This window comes from Cyprinus carpio, chromosome B24 (assembly GCF_018340385.1).
Source record: "Cyprinus carpio isolate SPL01 chromosome B24, ASM1834038v1, whole genome shotgun sequence".
In the NCBI taxonomy this organism is placed as follows: domain Eukaryota; kingdom Metazoa; phylum Chordata; class Actinopteri; order Cypriniformes; family Cyprinidae; genus Cyprinus; species Cyprinus carpio.
Window position 1 is genome coordinate 10,388,422 of NC_056620.1, and position 17,939 is coordinate 10,406,360.

The 17,939-nt window shown below is 36.1% G+C and overlaps 1 protein-coding gene across 1 annotated transcript in view; it reads left to right on the forward strand.

The window, feature by feature from the left end:
• Nucleotides 1-1,256: 1,256 nt before the first annotated feature.
• The window catches only part of eya1 (EYA transcriptional coactivator and phosphatase 1), a 77,548-nt gene continuing 60,865 nt past the window's right edge, over nt 1,257-17,939 (forward strand). The window contains exons 1-2 of the mRNA XM_042751660.1: nt 1,257-1,337; nt 11,284-11,350. Of these exons, the coding sequence (XP_042607594.1) occupies nt 11,317-11,350 (34 nt within the window). The 5' untranslated portion in view covers nt 1,257-1,337; nt 11,284-11,316. The remainder of the gene's footprint in view (nt 1,338-11,283; nt 11,351-17,939) is intronic.

Consider the following 17,939-nt stretch of genomic DNA (forward strand, 5'->3'; position numbering starts at 1 on the left):
CTGCATATTTGGAAGCAATGGTCTTAATGGTGTTCAGTTAGTTCCACAAGGCTTTCCTCGATGGATAGGCCTCCAGGTTGATTACATTGAACGGTGGGTATTTCCTGTGTTTAAACCCACATATGGATTGAGTAAGGCAGTGACTGTGAGACTACCGTTTCTCTCCACTACATCTTCATTTCTTGTTTAAACCCCCCTCAAAAACCTCTCTCTGTTTTACCAGGTTGGCTGTCCAAATGTTGAGGAGGTTTTGGCCTGGGCCATTAAGGGGTGAAGCCAATGCAAATTTCAAGAGGCACTCATGGCTCAGTGCAGTTTATTTCCCATGATTCCTCACTGTATGAATCTCTTAGCCACACCTACTGACCTATGGCTTGAAGGCATATTTGTACCTTTACTTTTACATTAGCTTATCCCGCTTTGAAAAATGCATGTGACACATGAAAGGGTCTTTTTGAAATCCTCCTCATGCATCCAGAAGCGTCACAATCAAGTTTGTTCCACAGCGTGTGCTGGCATTGGGTTTTATGACTGGATTCATTTCATCTCCATCAAGCTGAGTACTGTGTCTATCCCATGAGTCAGTAGTCTAAGAACAGCCCACCATAAAATTAGCTGGAACCAGAACTGGTCTAATGACTAAACATGATGGTGCATGCTGTGATTTTTCTTTTTTTAGGCAAAAGATACAAACTTTTTTTTTTTTTTTTTAACTGAGAGAGGTGAACATGACGTGTTTGGTAACACTTTGGCCGCAATTCACCTGTAGGTTTTGTGATTCTAGGTGGATCATATTTACATTGTTTTTTCCTGTGTTGTACACACATAATGCAAATGGCTTGGCAGAGTGAAATGAGAGATTGAGGGTGCGTTGTGGAGACATTTAGGTTGTGCAAACCTCATTGAGAAGTTAAACATGATTTACACATGCACACCACTGGCCCTTTATTGTTTAATTCCATCTAATATTACAAAATTTGTTGATGTCAGTTGATTTGTTTCAGAAGATTATTAATTTTCTACTTGCTAATATTGTTCATAACAGATGTAAAGATCCTTTGGGTGAGTGTTTTTTAAGGTAAAAAAAAAAAAAAGTTATCATTGTTTGAAGGAACAAAATAATTCAGCTGTTGGGTCATCATGCCACATTTCTGTTGGCATGAAGACAATATGAGACTGTTTGCTAAGGGTTGGGCCTGTGAACATTGGCAGTCAATGCCTGGCTGACTTTTTCATCACTTTATTGTTGTAAACAGGAACAAAAGTGATGGTGAGGGTCAAACACAGTTCACTGCTGACTTACCAAGACATTCTGTATTTGGAGAACATCTTTTCAGGTAAGTTCTCAATTTGCGTTGTCTTCTTGGTTTGTATTTGTATTTACATATAGGGCTTTGCATATGTATATACACACACACACACACACACACACACACACACACACACACACACACACACACACACACACACACACACACACACACGCACACACACACACACACACACACACACACACACACACGCACACACACAGTGGGGTATACACTAGATCAATCTAATTTAAATATGGAAAAAAAGTATGTGTGTAAATTAACTACGTAAGCAATTATATAAATTATATTTAAAAACATATATTACTCGCAAAACTTTTGCGTTACTTGGAGAAACTTTGCTCAAAAAACTTTTGTGTTCCCACAAGAGCCTTTGTGATTAAAAAAATATGAGGTGGGAGGAAAAAAAACTATAGTTCAGTGCTTTTGAGACTGAATGCAAAGTTTCTGGGAGAGAACACAATACTTCTGTGAGAGAACGAATTTTGCTGGTGTATTGCAGCATTAATATTTGGGCAGGGTTTGCTGCTCATTATTTTTCAGTATGGTCCTTGATTAGGTCTGAATCGAAGCACGTTTTCTTCTGTTTTTTCCCTTACCTGTGAAAGTATTTACTTTGGCTTTCTATCCTTACACCACATCTCAAAACCCAAGCTAACAGAGTATTTGGATAGGCAAAGCAGCTTATTAACATTTTCTCAGTGAACCTCAACCGTCCAAAGGTTCTATGTTACCTTTTGAACACATTGCTTTCATAGGAATTACATGCTCAGCAATTGGGCAACATCTACAATGTGTTGACATTTGTTATTGGTTAGGATATATGGTTACATGTAATTGAAAAATACTGAGTTTCTAATTTTGTTTTTAACTATGTATTTTTATTTTTTTTATTTTTTATCTGCTGTTTTATTTAGCTTCTTATTGCATACTTGTTGTATACTCTTATACTCTTGAGTTAGAAAGAACATTTGGATACTATCACTGCATACCATTATTATTTTTTGTGTGCCTCTGCCGATATCTCACATTCCATCTTGTGATAGTACAACCACAAGGTGTGCAAGTCTTCACAGTAGGTATGATAAATGTCATGCTTGATGATGTGAAATAACAGACACAGAGTACAAGGAGTGCTGATATGACAAGCTAATTACCAGTGAAGTTTATTTCCTCCTCCCTTTTCTGATGTATGGAAAGAAAAAAATCTTCTCCAGGTGCTTGTTATTTCATATGTTCAGAAATATGATAGGACTCTAATTCAAAACACTTGCTGTGTTGTCTGATTGGTTATGGTAATTGCTCTGTTTAGCCACAATAACTCAGGACTTTGTGCTGCAAATGCAAACAAAGTCACCAAAAAAACAGATGTCGTTTTAGATCCCCAAATTATAAAATGAAAAATGCATGTTACAAAATAAGCCTTTGCCAATACTGGCCGTTTCAACTGAAACAATAAAACAAATAGCTATAACATCATTATATTTTTACAGTTTTATATAAATCAAAAGTCATAGACATGCTGAGACCAAAAGCATTGAGTCCACCGTTCATCCGTTTAAGTAGCGAACAGAGCATTGGGTGAGACACAGGGACCTCCTTCTGTCAGTTTTACTTCCTCCTGCTCTCCTCCCCTAGAAGAGACCTGATACAGCTGCAGGAAACCGCCAATAACAGCCCTATCAGATCGACAAGGACGACGGAAAAGACATGAAAGGAAATTCTTATCCTTTTCTCATACACTTTACAATTTCGTCCCCCTTTGCTTTTGTGTTTCGGCTTTCACACGTCTGTATATCAACACGCTCTAGTAGCATATAGGAGAAGTGTAAACTCTGAGGCCCACGAGTGATTTAAACACAGTAGATCAGTCATCTAACACTCGAGAACGCTCTGCAATCGGATCCCCGAACATCCCTGAGAACATGAAAACATGCTCACTGATCACATCAATAACACAGTTATTGATCACAGAGTTCAGACTAATCAAATCGAGCACTGGTTTGTTTGAAGTTAAATACGGGCTGCTGCGCTATTTATCTGTTCTGCTTTTGGACTTTTGTGTAGGCCGCCCACTCAAACGTACATGGAGGGAAAGTGTTATTTGTATTGTTAAATTTACATTAAGCCCATTTTAATTGCATCAGCCGCTAAACAGATCTCTCATAATGGCCCTAACCGAGAAAATTGCGATCATCTGTGGAAGGGCCTGCAGTATAATGGACAAACCCAATTAATCTAATCTTGTTGTGTTCCATTATGGCTGCACTTTATCATTTCAACAGATGGAGCATGAAGAAATTAAGAATGCGCTCCTGCCAAAGCAGGGCTTGCTCGCAGACGCTTTTCTCTCTGATGGTACCGCGTTCGCGCCTGTGATCCTCTTACAGATGAAGAATGCTATTTTAACTGATTCTCGACAAGAGATTAATTGAAGAAAACTTTTAGTTGGAGAAGGCAAGTGGGATAGATTAACAGTTTTACATCCACAATAGAGTTGACTGGAACTGCAGGGTTAATGGCAGGTCATTCAAGCAGCACAATTTCTAAAGCTCAGCTGTAACCGATGAGGTCAATTCAAGTCGTAATGTTCATTTCTGAAAATAAACAATTTTTCCTAGTTTGAGCGTTGACGGGAATACAAAACAATGATGGATGCGTGTGGATGGAATTCAAGTTTGGGGCTCATGAGTTTGTTTCTTCCGATTCTATTTTCCAGTGGTTAAATATTTCATTTGGATAAATGACAAAAATATATATATATATAAAGTGCACAAAATTAGGTCAGTTTAGAGGCAGTCAGAGTTGGTACATAGGATGCAAAGTGTTTTGAAGGAACTTCCTCTAGGGGGCACATTACATTCAGTATTAAATACAAGTACAGTCTAAGGGTTAAGGGGTAACCCTGCAGTATGTGCTGCTATTTTATGACCTGAAGGTAAAATGATCTTAACTTTCTTTTTTCAAGGTAGTGTTTTTAATAGAAGTTTTTGCAATGATTTAATTTACGTATGACCGATAGTGTTTAATGCCTAAATAAAACTGTGTTTTGTTACCTTTGTGTGGAAAACAGGAAGGGATGAATATCAGTCTGTTTCTTTCCAAGGCTTCACACCTGCAGATAAGCCGAAACTAGTGAACTAAAATCATTTTAAAATGGCTCATACCAATCAGAATTACTATTAGATTAGCAGATTTTAATGAAGTCAAATAAAATGTTAGTACAGATGCATAAAGATAAATATGCTGTCTTAATAATGAGTAAATTAATAATTAAGTAGCCACATATTGTAACTTAAGTAATTTAAATATTTTTTCTTATTAAGAAACTGGTTTATAAAGCACAAGAGAGACTAATAAAGATTTTGATCGTGTAAGTCATAACTACTACAGTAATTCACTATTCCTTGAGGGGAAACGGATAGTCTTGTAATATTAGTATAATGTTTGTCAATCTTTAAGTCATCATGTTTTGGCAGCTCTGATAAGCAAAACGCTAAACGGATGAAGACTGGTTGCAAGTAGTTCACATCTTATTTTAAGATTAAGGTAAGGTATTTTAAGGTTACACTTTATATCAAGATGTATTTGATGCTGTGTAAATATACAGTTAATTTACTGTGTAATAACAACATATACTTACTATACTTTCAGATTAGGGCTTGATTTATGGTTATTTGCTTTTAATTATGCATATTTTAGTGTTATTAATAAGTAAATGTGACATGTGTAACAAGAAAACCGTAAAAAACAAAAATAAGTTGTGCTACCAAAAAGTTTAATCAAAACGGGATTCAGTTAATTTCTAGAAAATGAATAATAATACAAGCAATCTAGTCATAAGCTTAACAATATATTGTGTATCATGGATCTGTAATTTAAAAAGTAAATGTGCAAACTGCAAACAAAAAGTATAAATCAGTCAATAACACAAATTGTGTTATTCTAATTTATTTATTTTAATTTGTGAATGGAGTTTGAATATGGTGAGTTTTATTTCCTTCTTTTAGTCTGCCTTTATATTTCAGTTAACACAATTAATGAAAAAATGTGTATTTTTTATTTTAACGCTTTATTTTTAATATTATGAATTTAGATGCTAGTGTGCATTTAATTTGTTTGCGTTTTATTCACATTTCCTATAGTAGGTAAATCAGCAGTTATGATAGGATATTCTTCTCTTAGACTAACATGGCATGTGAAGATTGTATTGAGAGTGGTATCAGTTGAACTGAACATGTTTTAGGCCACTGTAACAGTGGTCACTGGGTTTGGTCTCACTGTAGTGTGTGTGGTTTTACAGACTAGACCTCCCTCTGGTTAGACGTGTAGCGTCATCATGGCTCTGTGGTCTCATTACCCGGCTGGTGTCATTACGCTGAGTTTTCAAGGTTGAGCTGCAGCAGAAGTGAATATGTGCAGTAATTTATATCCAAACTGAAAAGCCTGGTTTTATACTCGATCAAGTTCAATAAATTGGTCATTTTCTTTTTTGGTTTGTCTGGTAATACAAATGTCAGGAAAAACAAAATTCATAGACTTCACTCATACCACTGGTTAAAGAGTAGCACTTTTAGAGAGTACAGCTGCCTGTTATTGAGAAATGCACATTAGAAATATAAGGATTTTAAATGCAAAATGATGCAGGTAAATTGTATGCATATGAGTTGCCAGTGTGTAAAATCATGCATTTTTGGGGGGCTAAACATCACGTACAAAGGTTAAATATTACATTCATGGATAAACTGTCAAATTCTTTGGGGTAAGTTGTGCCAGTAACTCAATCCATTGAGATTTGCACCAAGAAATGAAGGAAATACTATTATATTGGTATCGTTGGGGGAATATGGAAATGTTAACAATTTATTAATTTATTTTTTTCTGAATGTGAGAGTTTAAAATAAAAAAAAATCTACCTTTCAAAGAAAGTAATTCCATATTTTTCACACAAAAATGAGTATTAAAAAATGTCTTATTTCCCTGTATCTTAACAGACAGAATGGGGATTTTTTTTTTTTTTTCAACTACATGACATATTCTGAACCTTAGAACTTTCTCTGACTGGTTTATGTATGTCTTTCAGAAAATAAGCTTAATTTGGAGCAACTTTTATTTATTAATATTTATTTTGAGAAGTCATATTTCTTTGACCCCATTTTGTTCCATTCATTTAAATAGATTTCAAACATCCTGAAATATAATTATTCGTATTAATTTTACCTCTCTCTCATTTTACCTTGACTAAATTTAAGTACAAATTTGCACAGATTTTGGCACAAACCAACTTCCCCCAAATGGAAATGAATAAAAACATGGTTAATCAATGCTTAATCTTGTCATGTTCATATATAAAGTATATAACGATTATCATTGGTGTGTTTTTACAAGAAAATACTATGTCTTTCTACCAAAAAAAAAAAAAAAAAAAAAAAAAAAGTTTAAATCACATGCCCATTCCTTTGTAATTAATTGTGAAATTTAGCAATTTCTGAATGAAATTGTTTCTACACCATTTTTTCAGTGCAATGAGTAACCACTCATTTATTATGTCCTGTTGTATAAGACACAGTCACACGCTAGAATAATCTCCATAAGATCTTCATTGCGACACAGTTTCAATTCTGTGTTTATTAATGTTTGCCCAGTTTAAATTTAGCTTTAACCCAATTCCAGCTGTAATTTACAATTGCAGGCCTTTATCTGTATTATGGACCATTACGTTACATTATCATTAAGGCTAATATATGGTGTTATTCTCAAACGGTGTGTAGTTTCATGTTGTGGCGCGATACACTTCAAGCACTCAGAGTGGTAACTGCACCAATTCCAAGACCCACAAAGCATTTCATCAAATGAATTATCCTAAATCAAAATGTGTTTTGGTACTACTTTGAAGTTTCTTCTTTTTTCCGCTTTTACTGGCTAGCTGTGTTCTTTCTTTCAGAGCAGTGTCCTTGGGCAGCCTTTCATGCACTGTGAAAATAGCATGCTCCATTTATCTTGAATTGTCTTCATGTGTTGGCTGAGGTCTAGGCCTCCGCTCTTAAAGACCTCTGCTCTAAGTCTGCGGCTTTGCGTCTGAGTCCATGTTATGAAGACATTTTCATCAACTTCTGTCGTCGAGAACTGATATAATTCAGACTTTTGAGTAAATATCACTGATATGAGCACATTAATGGCATGATACAATACCCACAGTTATGTTGTGAACTACTTTTAGAAAATCAGTGTTTGATTGCTTCTGGCATGTATACCTGTGAGATGTTTATTGCGATTGGATGTTTTTCGAGTGATGTTTTCTGCGTTTTTGAGGTGAGGTCAGAAACTCGATATCCATTACATGTGCTGGTTTTATCCTAACAGCCATGTGATCGGATATAATTGCTTCAAACTACTATTATAAAATTCAGTATGGTAAAAAAAAGACACAATTTGCATTTAAATTTTGTGTTTTATCAAGTCTCGTTATTGTCCGTGCCACCTTCCTTCAGTGGTGTTTTCTTTTTTCGGTCTTAAAGTCTCTGTTGTTTCAGTGAGACTAATTTGCTGTCAGACATGCGGTGCTTTTGCAATAGCAGGCAGACTCCAGAAATTAATTTATCCAAATAACCAAGCCCTCCTGGGCCATTGAGAAGGGGACACAGAAATGGCCTAAGAAGGCAAAGCCCCCGTTTGAAGTCTGGAATGTTTTGACTGACTTAAAACAGGCAACTGGAATGAAACAGATCATTTTCACTGACCCATGGGATTTTTACCATTTTCATACACTACGGACAAAACAAAGAGCGAATGCCTTTACTGATATGTGTGCAGTTGGCAATCAAATGGCAATGAGAGCAATGTGAAATTGTTTTGGAGTAAAGAGTTGGGATATTTTGTCAGCAAAAAGTGTTTTTTTGTGTGGAGATATAATGATCGTGGTAGGATTTCTATGGAAATATTGCATTTGCCACAATATAGAAAATATTCACTGGCACATGTACAATTGAAAAGCAATTACTGGGTATTCAGTAATGGCTTTGAATAACATGGGTTAAATTGGGCCAAAATGATCAAGAACGATATCCTAATTTGCAGTGGAAATTTTAATCACCTTTTAATTTTATTTATTCATATAAACTACTAATAGTTCACTTTTTTACATACAGCAATGCATTGTGTTTCTGTGGGTCTTAATTTACCATTGTTGAGGCCTTAAATTGTTGTAAAGTTATGCCAAATTAATACTTTTTCTCAGTGTTTTTGTCTTGTTTTCAATACAAACCTTAACATGCATTTATTTGAGATGCAAATTTAAAATATGAAGTCTTGTTTTCTACTAAATTGAGTATATATTCTAAGCAAGAACGAATAACTTTCATATATTTTGTATTCAACTTTTTTTTCTGAACACATTTCTGAGAATATATTTGTTAATGTCTTTATTATAACCCCTTCATTTTGATCAAGTAAATGTATCTTGATGTAAGAGTCTAGACATTTGTACTGGAAAACAAGACAAAAATACTGAGGAAGGACATCATTTTTTGTAGATACACTGAAAGTTATAGTTATTTCTATATTCTAGTGGTTGAGTTTTTTGTATAATGAATTCAAATACAATAGCTGGAATTTGCATTTTTTACATTTTAAAGTCTTGTTAATACAACTCATTTTGTGCTCCGTAGACATTTACCTTTTGAGAATATATTGACATATTGTGTTCCCTTCAGTTTATTTGCTAAATTTTCTTTACTTTGTCTTAAAAAGGACTAAAAAAAGTCTGAAAACTACCTTCATAAAAGCTGCAAAAATCCTAACTGATTATGGTCTTAAAATTAGTACTTCACTTTTATTCTAATTTACCTGCTTGGTAATATTCACAAACACCGCATTCAAAATCTTTTGTTGTTTCTGCCAAGAACATAAACAGAAAATGTAATTGAATGTAGTAAAAAGAATACATTTCTCATTGAAATAAATTGTTCATTAAACTTTATGTTTGGATGTATTTATGCACATCACTCAATGTTAATCATGCTCAGCAACGTATATTAACGCATATAATGTATATAAGGCATATTTTCTCAATGTATTAATTTATTATTTTATGTAACAAAATTAGTTGGCAGCAACGAAATAACAATGAATGTCATGTTAATAAATCATTTTATTAAAACTTGCGTACATGACAATTATTGGCAAAGCAGTTTAAACAAGCCTAAAGGAAAAAAAACACAGAAAAACAGGCAGCCTTGAGTTAGGGGCACTTAAGTTTCCCCCTTAATAAATAATTCACTACTCCACTGTCATGAGTTGCAGTGGGTTGAAATCCCTAATGACAGCTTTTTATAACCTATGACTCAGCTGGCCATTATGCTCCTGACATCTCAACACAGACCACATCCCTTCAGCCAGATCGCTGTTCTCTGTCTCTCTCTTCCACAGCTCCTGATTCTTGAGTGCATCGATGAATTAGCTAAGCGTTCTACTCGCTTTATGAACTGAGTGTTGCAAACACTTTTGGCCATTAATGCAGTGAATGATTAAGATGGATGTTTACAGGTTATGAACGCTCTGGCTGAGGTTTCAGCTTTATTTCTGCTCTGAAACCTGGGGTTTTTATAAACTGATTATACCATATTAAGTCACTTGTTTTAATCTACAGTGGAAAAGCAAATGCTCAGTCTTTATCAAGCAAATGAACTCTCTGAAATTAACACAGTTACTCATCACAGCCAAGCTGTCGTCTGCAACTATAGCTCATTCCTTTTCTGCAGAACCTTTTGAACTTTACCTTTTTTCAAATTGTCAATCACATAAATTGTCATCAACATAATTCATGATTTTTTTTCCAATCTATCTATCTATCTATCATCTAATCTATCTATCTATCTTCTATCTATCTATCTATCTATCTTGCGATCTATCTATCTATCTATCTATCTATCTATCTATCTATCTGTCTATCTATCTATCTATCTATCTATCTATCTATCTTATATCTATCTATCTATCTATCTATCTATCTATCTATCATCTATCTATCTATCAATCTATCTATCGATCCATCCATCTATCTATATGTCTGTCATCCAGTATTGATGTTTGCCTGTTTATTTATTTAAAATGCTCTTCATTTATTACTGTCATCCATTGTTGATGTTTGAGATGTTTCTATTACTGTCATTCTGTCCAGTTTAAAAAAAGAGAAAAGAAAAAAGTTTAACTTTTGTTAGTTAAAGGAACATCAGAAAAGACCAGTGGGATGAAAGGTAATTTTTTTTGTGACAGCAAAAAAAAACGATACGTTTATTATCAGTAAATCAAACCTTGAATATTTCTTAATAAATGTGTATATATATATATACTATATATATATAGATATATATATATATATATATATATATATATATATATATATATATATATATATATATATATATTTACCCTTTTTTGTATTACTGTCCATCCAGTGTTGATTTGATTTTTAAAATGTCTTTATGATCAATCTATCCAAAAAAAAAAACAAAAAAAAAAAATTTTTGTAAAAATTTTTTTTTTCTCACTTTTTTCGTTTTTTTTTTTTTCACATTTTTATGATTGTCATTCTATCCAGTTTCAAACCATCTCAAAGAGAGAAAAGGCTGAAAAAAATAACTTATATTACAGAAGACTAATGGAATGGATATACGTTTATTAACCAAACTATACATTCACTAATCAAACATAGAATATTTCTTAATAAATTGTCAATATTTTCTTGTCAAATCATGGACATAGACAAATGTCAACATCCATTCGAACCAAAACAATGAAACGATCTGAAATCATGTTTACTTAATTGTGATATTTCGATAAATGATTAACTAAAATGATTTCCATTTTTAAACTGTACGTTTAATATTTGATCTAACTATATTAAGGCTTTTATATGATGGAAGACATGAAAATAACTTTGTTTTACCTACAGGTTTGTAAAGACTTCCACCCCCTACCGAAGTCAATGAGAGCTGAGGCTAAATTACATCCTTTAACAGGTACATAAGCGTCAATCTTTTCTCTGCTCTCTATTTTGCCAGAAAGTTGTTTTACTCCCCCCAGTGTCTAATTTCTATTTGATAAATCTCAGCAGGAATAATGAATTAGATTAAATATAGTGCAGTTTGCAGCATGGTAACCTGATGTTGGTCTATCACTGAAAGTTTTTCGCTCCTTCTAAATGTACAGCAGTATTTGACTATAAAAAGAACAAATAACTTGCAGCTTTATTGAGTCATTCCCACGAGTTAACCCTAGGATATAAATCTTGTGGTGGTGATTAAGCTTTTGACAATAGAGTTAGCACAGTGTAGCAGACAAGGGCAAGTAGGCCTGCAGAGTAATTTACTGTACGCTTTGCAGGTGTGGCCTCCTACTGAGCAGGAGACCACCGCAGGAACTTACAAAACCATTCGCTATAGCACAACACTTGTGGGAGATGTCTACAGTTTAAAGCAATCAAAGTTACCGTGCCTCGCTTCTGGCCACTACTGATTTTATCCAGTTCATAATATCTTGAATTATGTAAAAAGAGAGATTGATGACTATTTTTTCAACGTTTTATTGTTGACATTTTTACGTCACTGCAGACCTCTTTCCCTCACCGCTAACTATTAATTATGAAATACTGTAGGTCTCACCCATTTTGTTTTACTGCCTCTTCCTGTTAAACTTGGTGTGAAGGGCTGCTGTTTTTAAATAGGTGTGTAAAGTCAATGTGGATATAGTACCCCCATCAAAAAAAAAAAAGCAAAATATGTCACATGGGGGTTTTAAAAAAACAAAAATACGCTCATGCAGTCCTGCTGTTTACGTGAATACTTTTCATGTCAATAATTGGTCAAAATTTTCAGCAGTTGTTGGTGAGTGTCTTTGCTTTGCTTTAAATGCGTCTTTGGTTGTCTTTAATAATTACCATGTTGATTATTTGTAAACTGAACACTCTTTCCAGTAAACACTCTTCAGCTGGTTTAGTTGTCTCTCTAATGGACCTTGTTATTGCAGGGTTATTACTGACTAAAGCTAAAATGAATAAAAAAAATATATATTTGTTCATTATAAAAGAAATAAACGTAAAAAATTTGTATTGTTGTCTTGGCAAGTAATTGAAATAAGTTGAAGAACGTCTGGGTTACGTATGGTAACCCTAGTCCCTGAAGGAAGGAAAGGAGACGTCTCGTCGGTGACCGACGAATTGGGATCTCGCTTCGAGAGACCAATCTACTTTGAGTATAAACTAAATGAGCCAATGCACATTGGCATGCAATTATTGCACCCAGCTGCAGCTGATCACAGTGTGAGCATAAAGAGGCAGCAGGTGCAATGCATACCAGGTTTTCGCTGAGGAGCCAAGCCAGTGATCCAGCAGCTCAGCGGTGGTACAGCAGCCGTGGCAACCGGACGTGACATCTCCGTTCTCTCCTAAAGGGAACGAGGGTTACCATACGTAACCGAGATGTTCCCTTTCAGTCAGTCACTCTCGACGTCACGTCGGTGACCAACGTATTGGGATTCCCTACCAAAGCGCCATGGATGATGCCCCTTCCCAGTGCCCTGTGTGAGCCGCCTGCACTCTTTTTTGGTGTAGGCTGGGGCTTGCAACAAGAAGACCGCTCATCGTTGTTGTAGCACAAACAGCTCAGTGTGATTGGATAACACTGGTAAAACGTACCCGTTCCACTTGTAACAGGGACGTTGCGGAAGCCCTATCCTTCCCGAAGGAGGTATTGGGAGCAAATACGCATATGAACGTCCATTTAGGTGCATATGGAAATTTGGAGGTGATTGTAAACCTCTTGGAAATGGCAGAAGTCTGCCAGGGAAACACTGGCTCTGAGGCTATACCGTGGACTTTAAACATATGGGATCCACTTAGGTCTCATATATGGAACCCAGCCGTCTACCGGTTCTCAAGGATTCAGTGAGTGAGGGCATGGTGCCGGACGTTCTGCTGCATCTGGCTCCGAGGGGATGGAGGAGCTTGAGAGGGTCTACAGTACTGACACTCTAGAGTAGTTTTAGCAAGCTGACACTAACCGGGGCCTCTCAGTGCCACTACCCATTTGAGGTGAGATAACAGGAGGATACCGGCTCCACATGAAGTCTATAGAATCTAGCGAACATGTTGGGGTCACCCAGCCCGCAGCTCTACAGATATCTGTCAGCGAGGCGCCACGAGCCAGCACCCAGGAGGATGCAACACTCCTAGTACATTGAGCTCGCAACCTGAACAGGCAGGGCACACCGTGTGCCTGATAAAGGTCTCCAGGCATGCTGTCTCCAGCAAGTTCGAGTCTCGGGCTGGCAGGAATTGTAGGTGGGGGGAGTGAATGTACAGCGCTCTCTACACCCTCAATACCACAACTTAGGTGCCCTTGAGCAAGGCACCAAACCCCCAACTGCTCCCCGGGTGCCGCAGCATAAATGGCTGCCTACTGCTCCGGGTGTGTGTTCAGGGTGTGTGCGTGTTCACTGCTGTGTGTGTGCACTTTGGATGGGTTAAATGCAGAAAACGAAATCATAGTACACCTCACCATAATTTACTTCACGTCACTTTCACTTTCATAAGCCAGGGTGATGGCATCCACAATCCAGTGGGCCAACCTCTGCTTAGAGACAGCCTTCCCCTTCTGCCGGCCTATGTAACACACAAGGAGCTGGTCTGAGGTCCTAAAGCTTTGTGTTCGGTCTATGTAGCATGCCAGGGCTTGGACAGGACAGAGCAAAGCTAGGGCTGGGTCTGCCTCATCCAGGGGCTTTTTCATACTTGCGCAGGCCCCGCGGCCAGTTGTGTGCCAATGCCAAGTGTTCCCTCGGTCAGGGAGTACAACTGGCAGTGAGAGGTCTCTGGAGAAGCAAACAGGTCTACCTGAGCGGCTCCAAAACATCTCCAAGCCGGTGGTGGAGGCATCCGTGTAAACCACAGCATGCCTGGAGACCTGTTCCAGGGGCACTCCTGCCCAGAGAAAAGTAAGATCTGACCACAGGGTGAAGGTTTGGCGACAGGCCGGTGTAACTTGGACCTGGTGAGTGCTGCGCTGCCACTCCCTACTCGGGACTCAGCCATGAAGCCAGTGCTGAATTGGTCTGAGTACAATAAAGTGCAATAGCCCTAGCAGTAAGTACCGCTGCAGCTGGCCAATGCCCCAGGAGCCTCTGAAATAGTTTCAGTGGGCCGCCATCCTGCCCTTGAATGAATTCAAACAGGTCAGCACGACCGCGCAAGTTCCTCTGTGAGGCAGCGCTGTGGTTTGGACCGGATCCAACTCCATACCAAGAAAAAGAGATCCTCTGTGTTGGGGAGAGTTTGCTCTTTTTCCAGTTGAACCCAAAAGACCCAACAGGCTGAGGTGATGGAGCACCAGGTCCCTGTGCTCACACAAACTGATCCCGAGACTGTGCTAGTATAAGCCAATCATTGAGATGCGAACACCCTGCTCTCTGAGGGAAACAAGAGCCGCCTCTGCGGACTTTCATGAAGACACGGGGAGACAGGGACAGCCCAAAAGCAGCAGGATCTATACTGATATGCCCGTACTTTGGAACACAAATGCAAAATGGTCTGTGACGCGGGAAGGATCGACACAGGAAGTACGCGTCCTTCAGGTCGATCGCTGCAAACCAATCTCGGGGACGGACACACATGAAGATGCGTTTCTGCGTTAACATCTTGAACAATAACCGATGAATGGGTACAATGAAGGAAGTGCGAAAAACCCTATCCTCATATTGGCTGGAGGGACCAGCTCTATCGCATCCTTCGCCAGTAGGACTGCAATCGTTGCATGCAAGACAGGAGCATCGGCCCGCCTACATAGTATTAAAAAATAGAATTACTGAAAAGTAACTAAAATTTAAATTAAAAAAAAAAAAAAAAATATATTTAAATTAAATTGCAATATCAAAAATGATAATGTTGCCTTGGCAAGTAACTGAAAAGAGAAATAAGTTATTTAAAACTACTGATTGGAAATAAAAACTGAAACTAAAAACTGAAAAATAATAATAAAAATAAATTAAAACATATTAATATTAAAAAAGAAAAAAACATAACCGAATTACTGAAATTTAAATTTAATAATTTAATTTTAAAAATAGTAATGAATATAATTAAAAAAAAAAAAAAAAAAAAACTAAAAAAAGAACAAAAAACAAAATATAAAAATAAAAGCTAATTAATGATTAATAAAATATAAAAATCTATAATAGTTAAGATAATTCTACTAATAATAGATAATATTAAAATAAATCCACACACTGTTAAAAAAAAAAAAAAAATTCTAAGTTGCAAATAAAGATTATTGGAGTATGCTTTACAAGAAAATACCATTTCAGTTTTTCTACTTCGCCCTTAAGTCAGTGTGTTACTAGCCATTTCATGTAAATGTTCATGAAATTTGCTAGCAATTTTCCTACACCAAGGTTTTTTTTTTTTTTTTTTTTTTTCTTCTTCTTCTCAGTATGGTATTATGGCACGCACAATCTGTGGATGCAGATTTCATATTTGCAGATTTATCTACTGTATCTGCAGAATCCCAAAGATTTTCCACTACAATTAATGAAGAAATATGAGAAAAGTCTGCAGATTCCATGTGGGCCTGCCAATAAGAGTGTCAGGAAGCACACTACCCCCTCTGCTGGCCCCCGGGGCCTTTCGTGAAGCAGTCAGCTCATGCAGATGAATATATTGCTGGAGGTAGAGCAGAGATTGTTTCCCTGTATGTCACAGGCTTATCGGCTGCATGTTTAGGTCACATCATTTGCTATCCTGCTGAGACCTCTGGAATAACTTACGCAGCCCTGATCCCTACTGTCAGCACCTCTCTCAAAGTGTGAAGTGATTTCACCAAGGACTCTCTCTGCTGGAAACAACTGTGTTTCTCTCTTCACATTTAGTCTTTAAAACAGGAGCTTGCACAAAATAATAAATGTCATTTCAACCAGAGAAAGTTTTCGGAAAAATACAAACAAAAAAAAATCCACACAAAAAACAAACACAATTAAGCACATGGAAGAGAGTGAATTACTGTGTGCTTGATCTTTCATTTTATGAAATCGTGTGAGCAGCTTTAGTGTGAGCAGCTATAGCGTTGTTTTTTAAAGGAGTATTTTGATTCATGTGAAAACATGTGCATGCAGACATTATATACAGCTTTTTTAGTGTTGTGAATTTTCCAAAAGAATTACAATATTTGAGCTTGGCTTTTGTTCCCATAACCATCAAAATTTATATTTTATATTAATTTTATATTAATTTATTCTGATATTAATGTGGTTATTTTAGAGGTAGTTTAGAATTTGAGACTTATGATTAACATAAGATAGAGGCAGAGTAATCTGACTGAATTCTGTCTTTCATATTATGGGTTGTTAAAAGTTCACTTTAAAAAGGCAGTGGCCATTTGTGCAAATAGAGATAGATGCGATTTACACTAAGTGAAAATAGCATAATTTCTTAGCTATAGATGTTATTTACACTAAGTGCAAATAGTACTGGATTCTATTTACAATAAGTAAAAATAGCAGCATTGTTTTAGTGATATGCTATTTTCACTAAGTGCAAATAACAGTTCTATTTAGACTGTGTAAAAATAGTAGCATTTTCATAGCAGTAAGTGTAAATAGTAGATGCTGTTTATACTTAGAGCAAAAAAAAAAAAAGGCAGTTATTTGTAAATCTGTATTGTAGTACAGTATAAAACCATATGCAGTAATAACACTGAATGCATATCATATTTATTACAATTATTAAATGGATCCCTACTCAATATTTGAAAAGTGGAAATATAAAAGTGACATTTACTTCATTTTTATAAAATAAACAAACAAATAATGTCTTTCTGATCTCATATGTGATAGGAAAAGAGAGAAGAATGAGTTCAGCAAAAGGTGGTTTCAAACTCGGGTCGATCGCGTCAAAATTTACTGCCAGTTGCTTAACACGTATTTTTGTTGTCAATCCCAAACAGACATTGGTGGGAGGAGCTAGTATAAACTAGCTGGAAACTGCTGGTCTAAACTGTGTAAATGCAGCAAAAACTCAGGCCAAAACATGCATAAAAGCAGTTTTTACAAACCAATTACAAATGTTTTCTTGAAAGTATAATACATTAAATGCTTTAAAATAAAAATAATATATCATTAAATATGAAGTTATCTGTATTTTAATATATATATATATATATATATATATATATATATATAATATTTTTTTTTTTTTTTACAATTGTTATTAATTGGCAAGGCTTTTTTTAAGGAGAGCTTGTCTAAACAGGCCAGTAAGAGACTATTAACTGCTACGCATCCTTTTAATTACAAACATGTCTCATTTAAAATGTCTACAGATTGATAAAACTGATCTGAAATAAGGTAAAAACCATAGACGCTAGTCCCCCCCCCCCCCCAACGGCAAACCAGTGAAATAACTTCATAAAAAATACATTTCTACTACTTTTACCGATTTAAATGACATGGGTGAGTAAATAATAAGTTTCTCTTTTAACTACACTTTAAAGTTGTGGTTGTTGGGCTATGATCATTAGTTTTCCATTGTTATAAATTCATGGATAGATTGTCAGACTTCAGAAT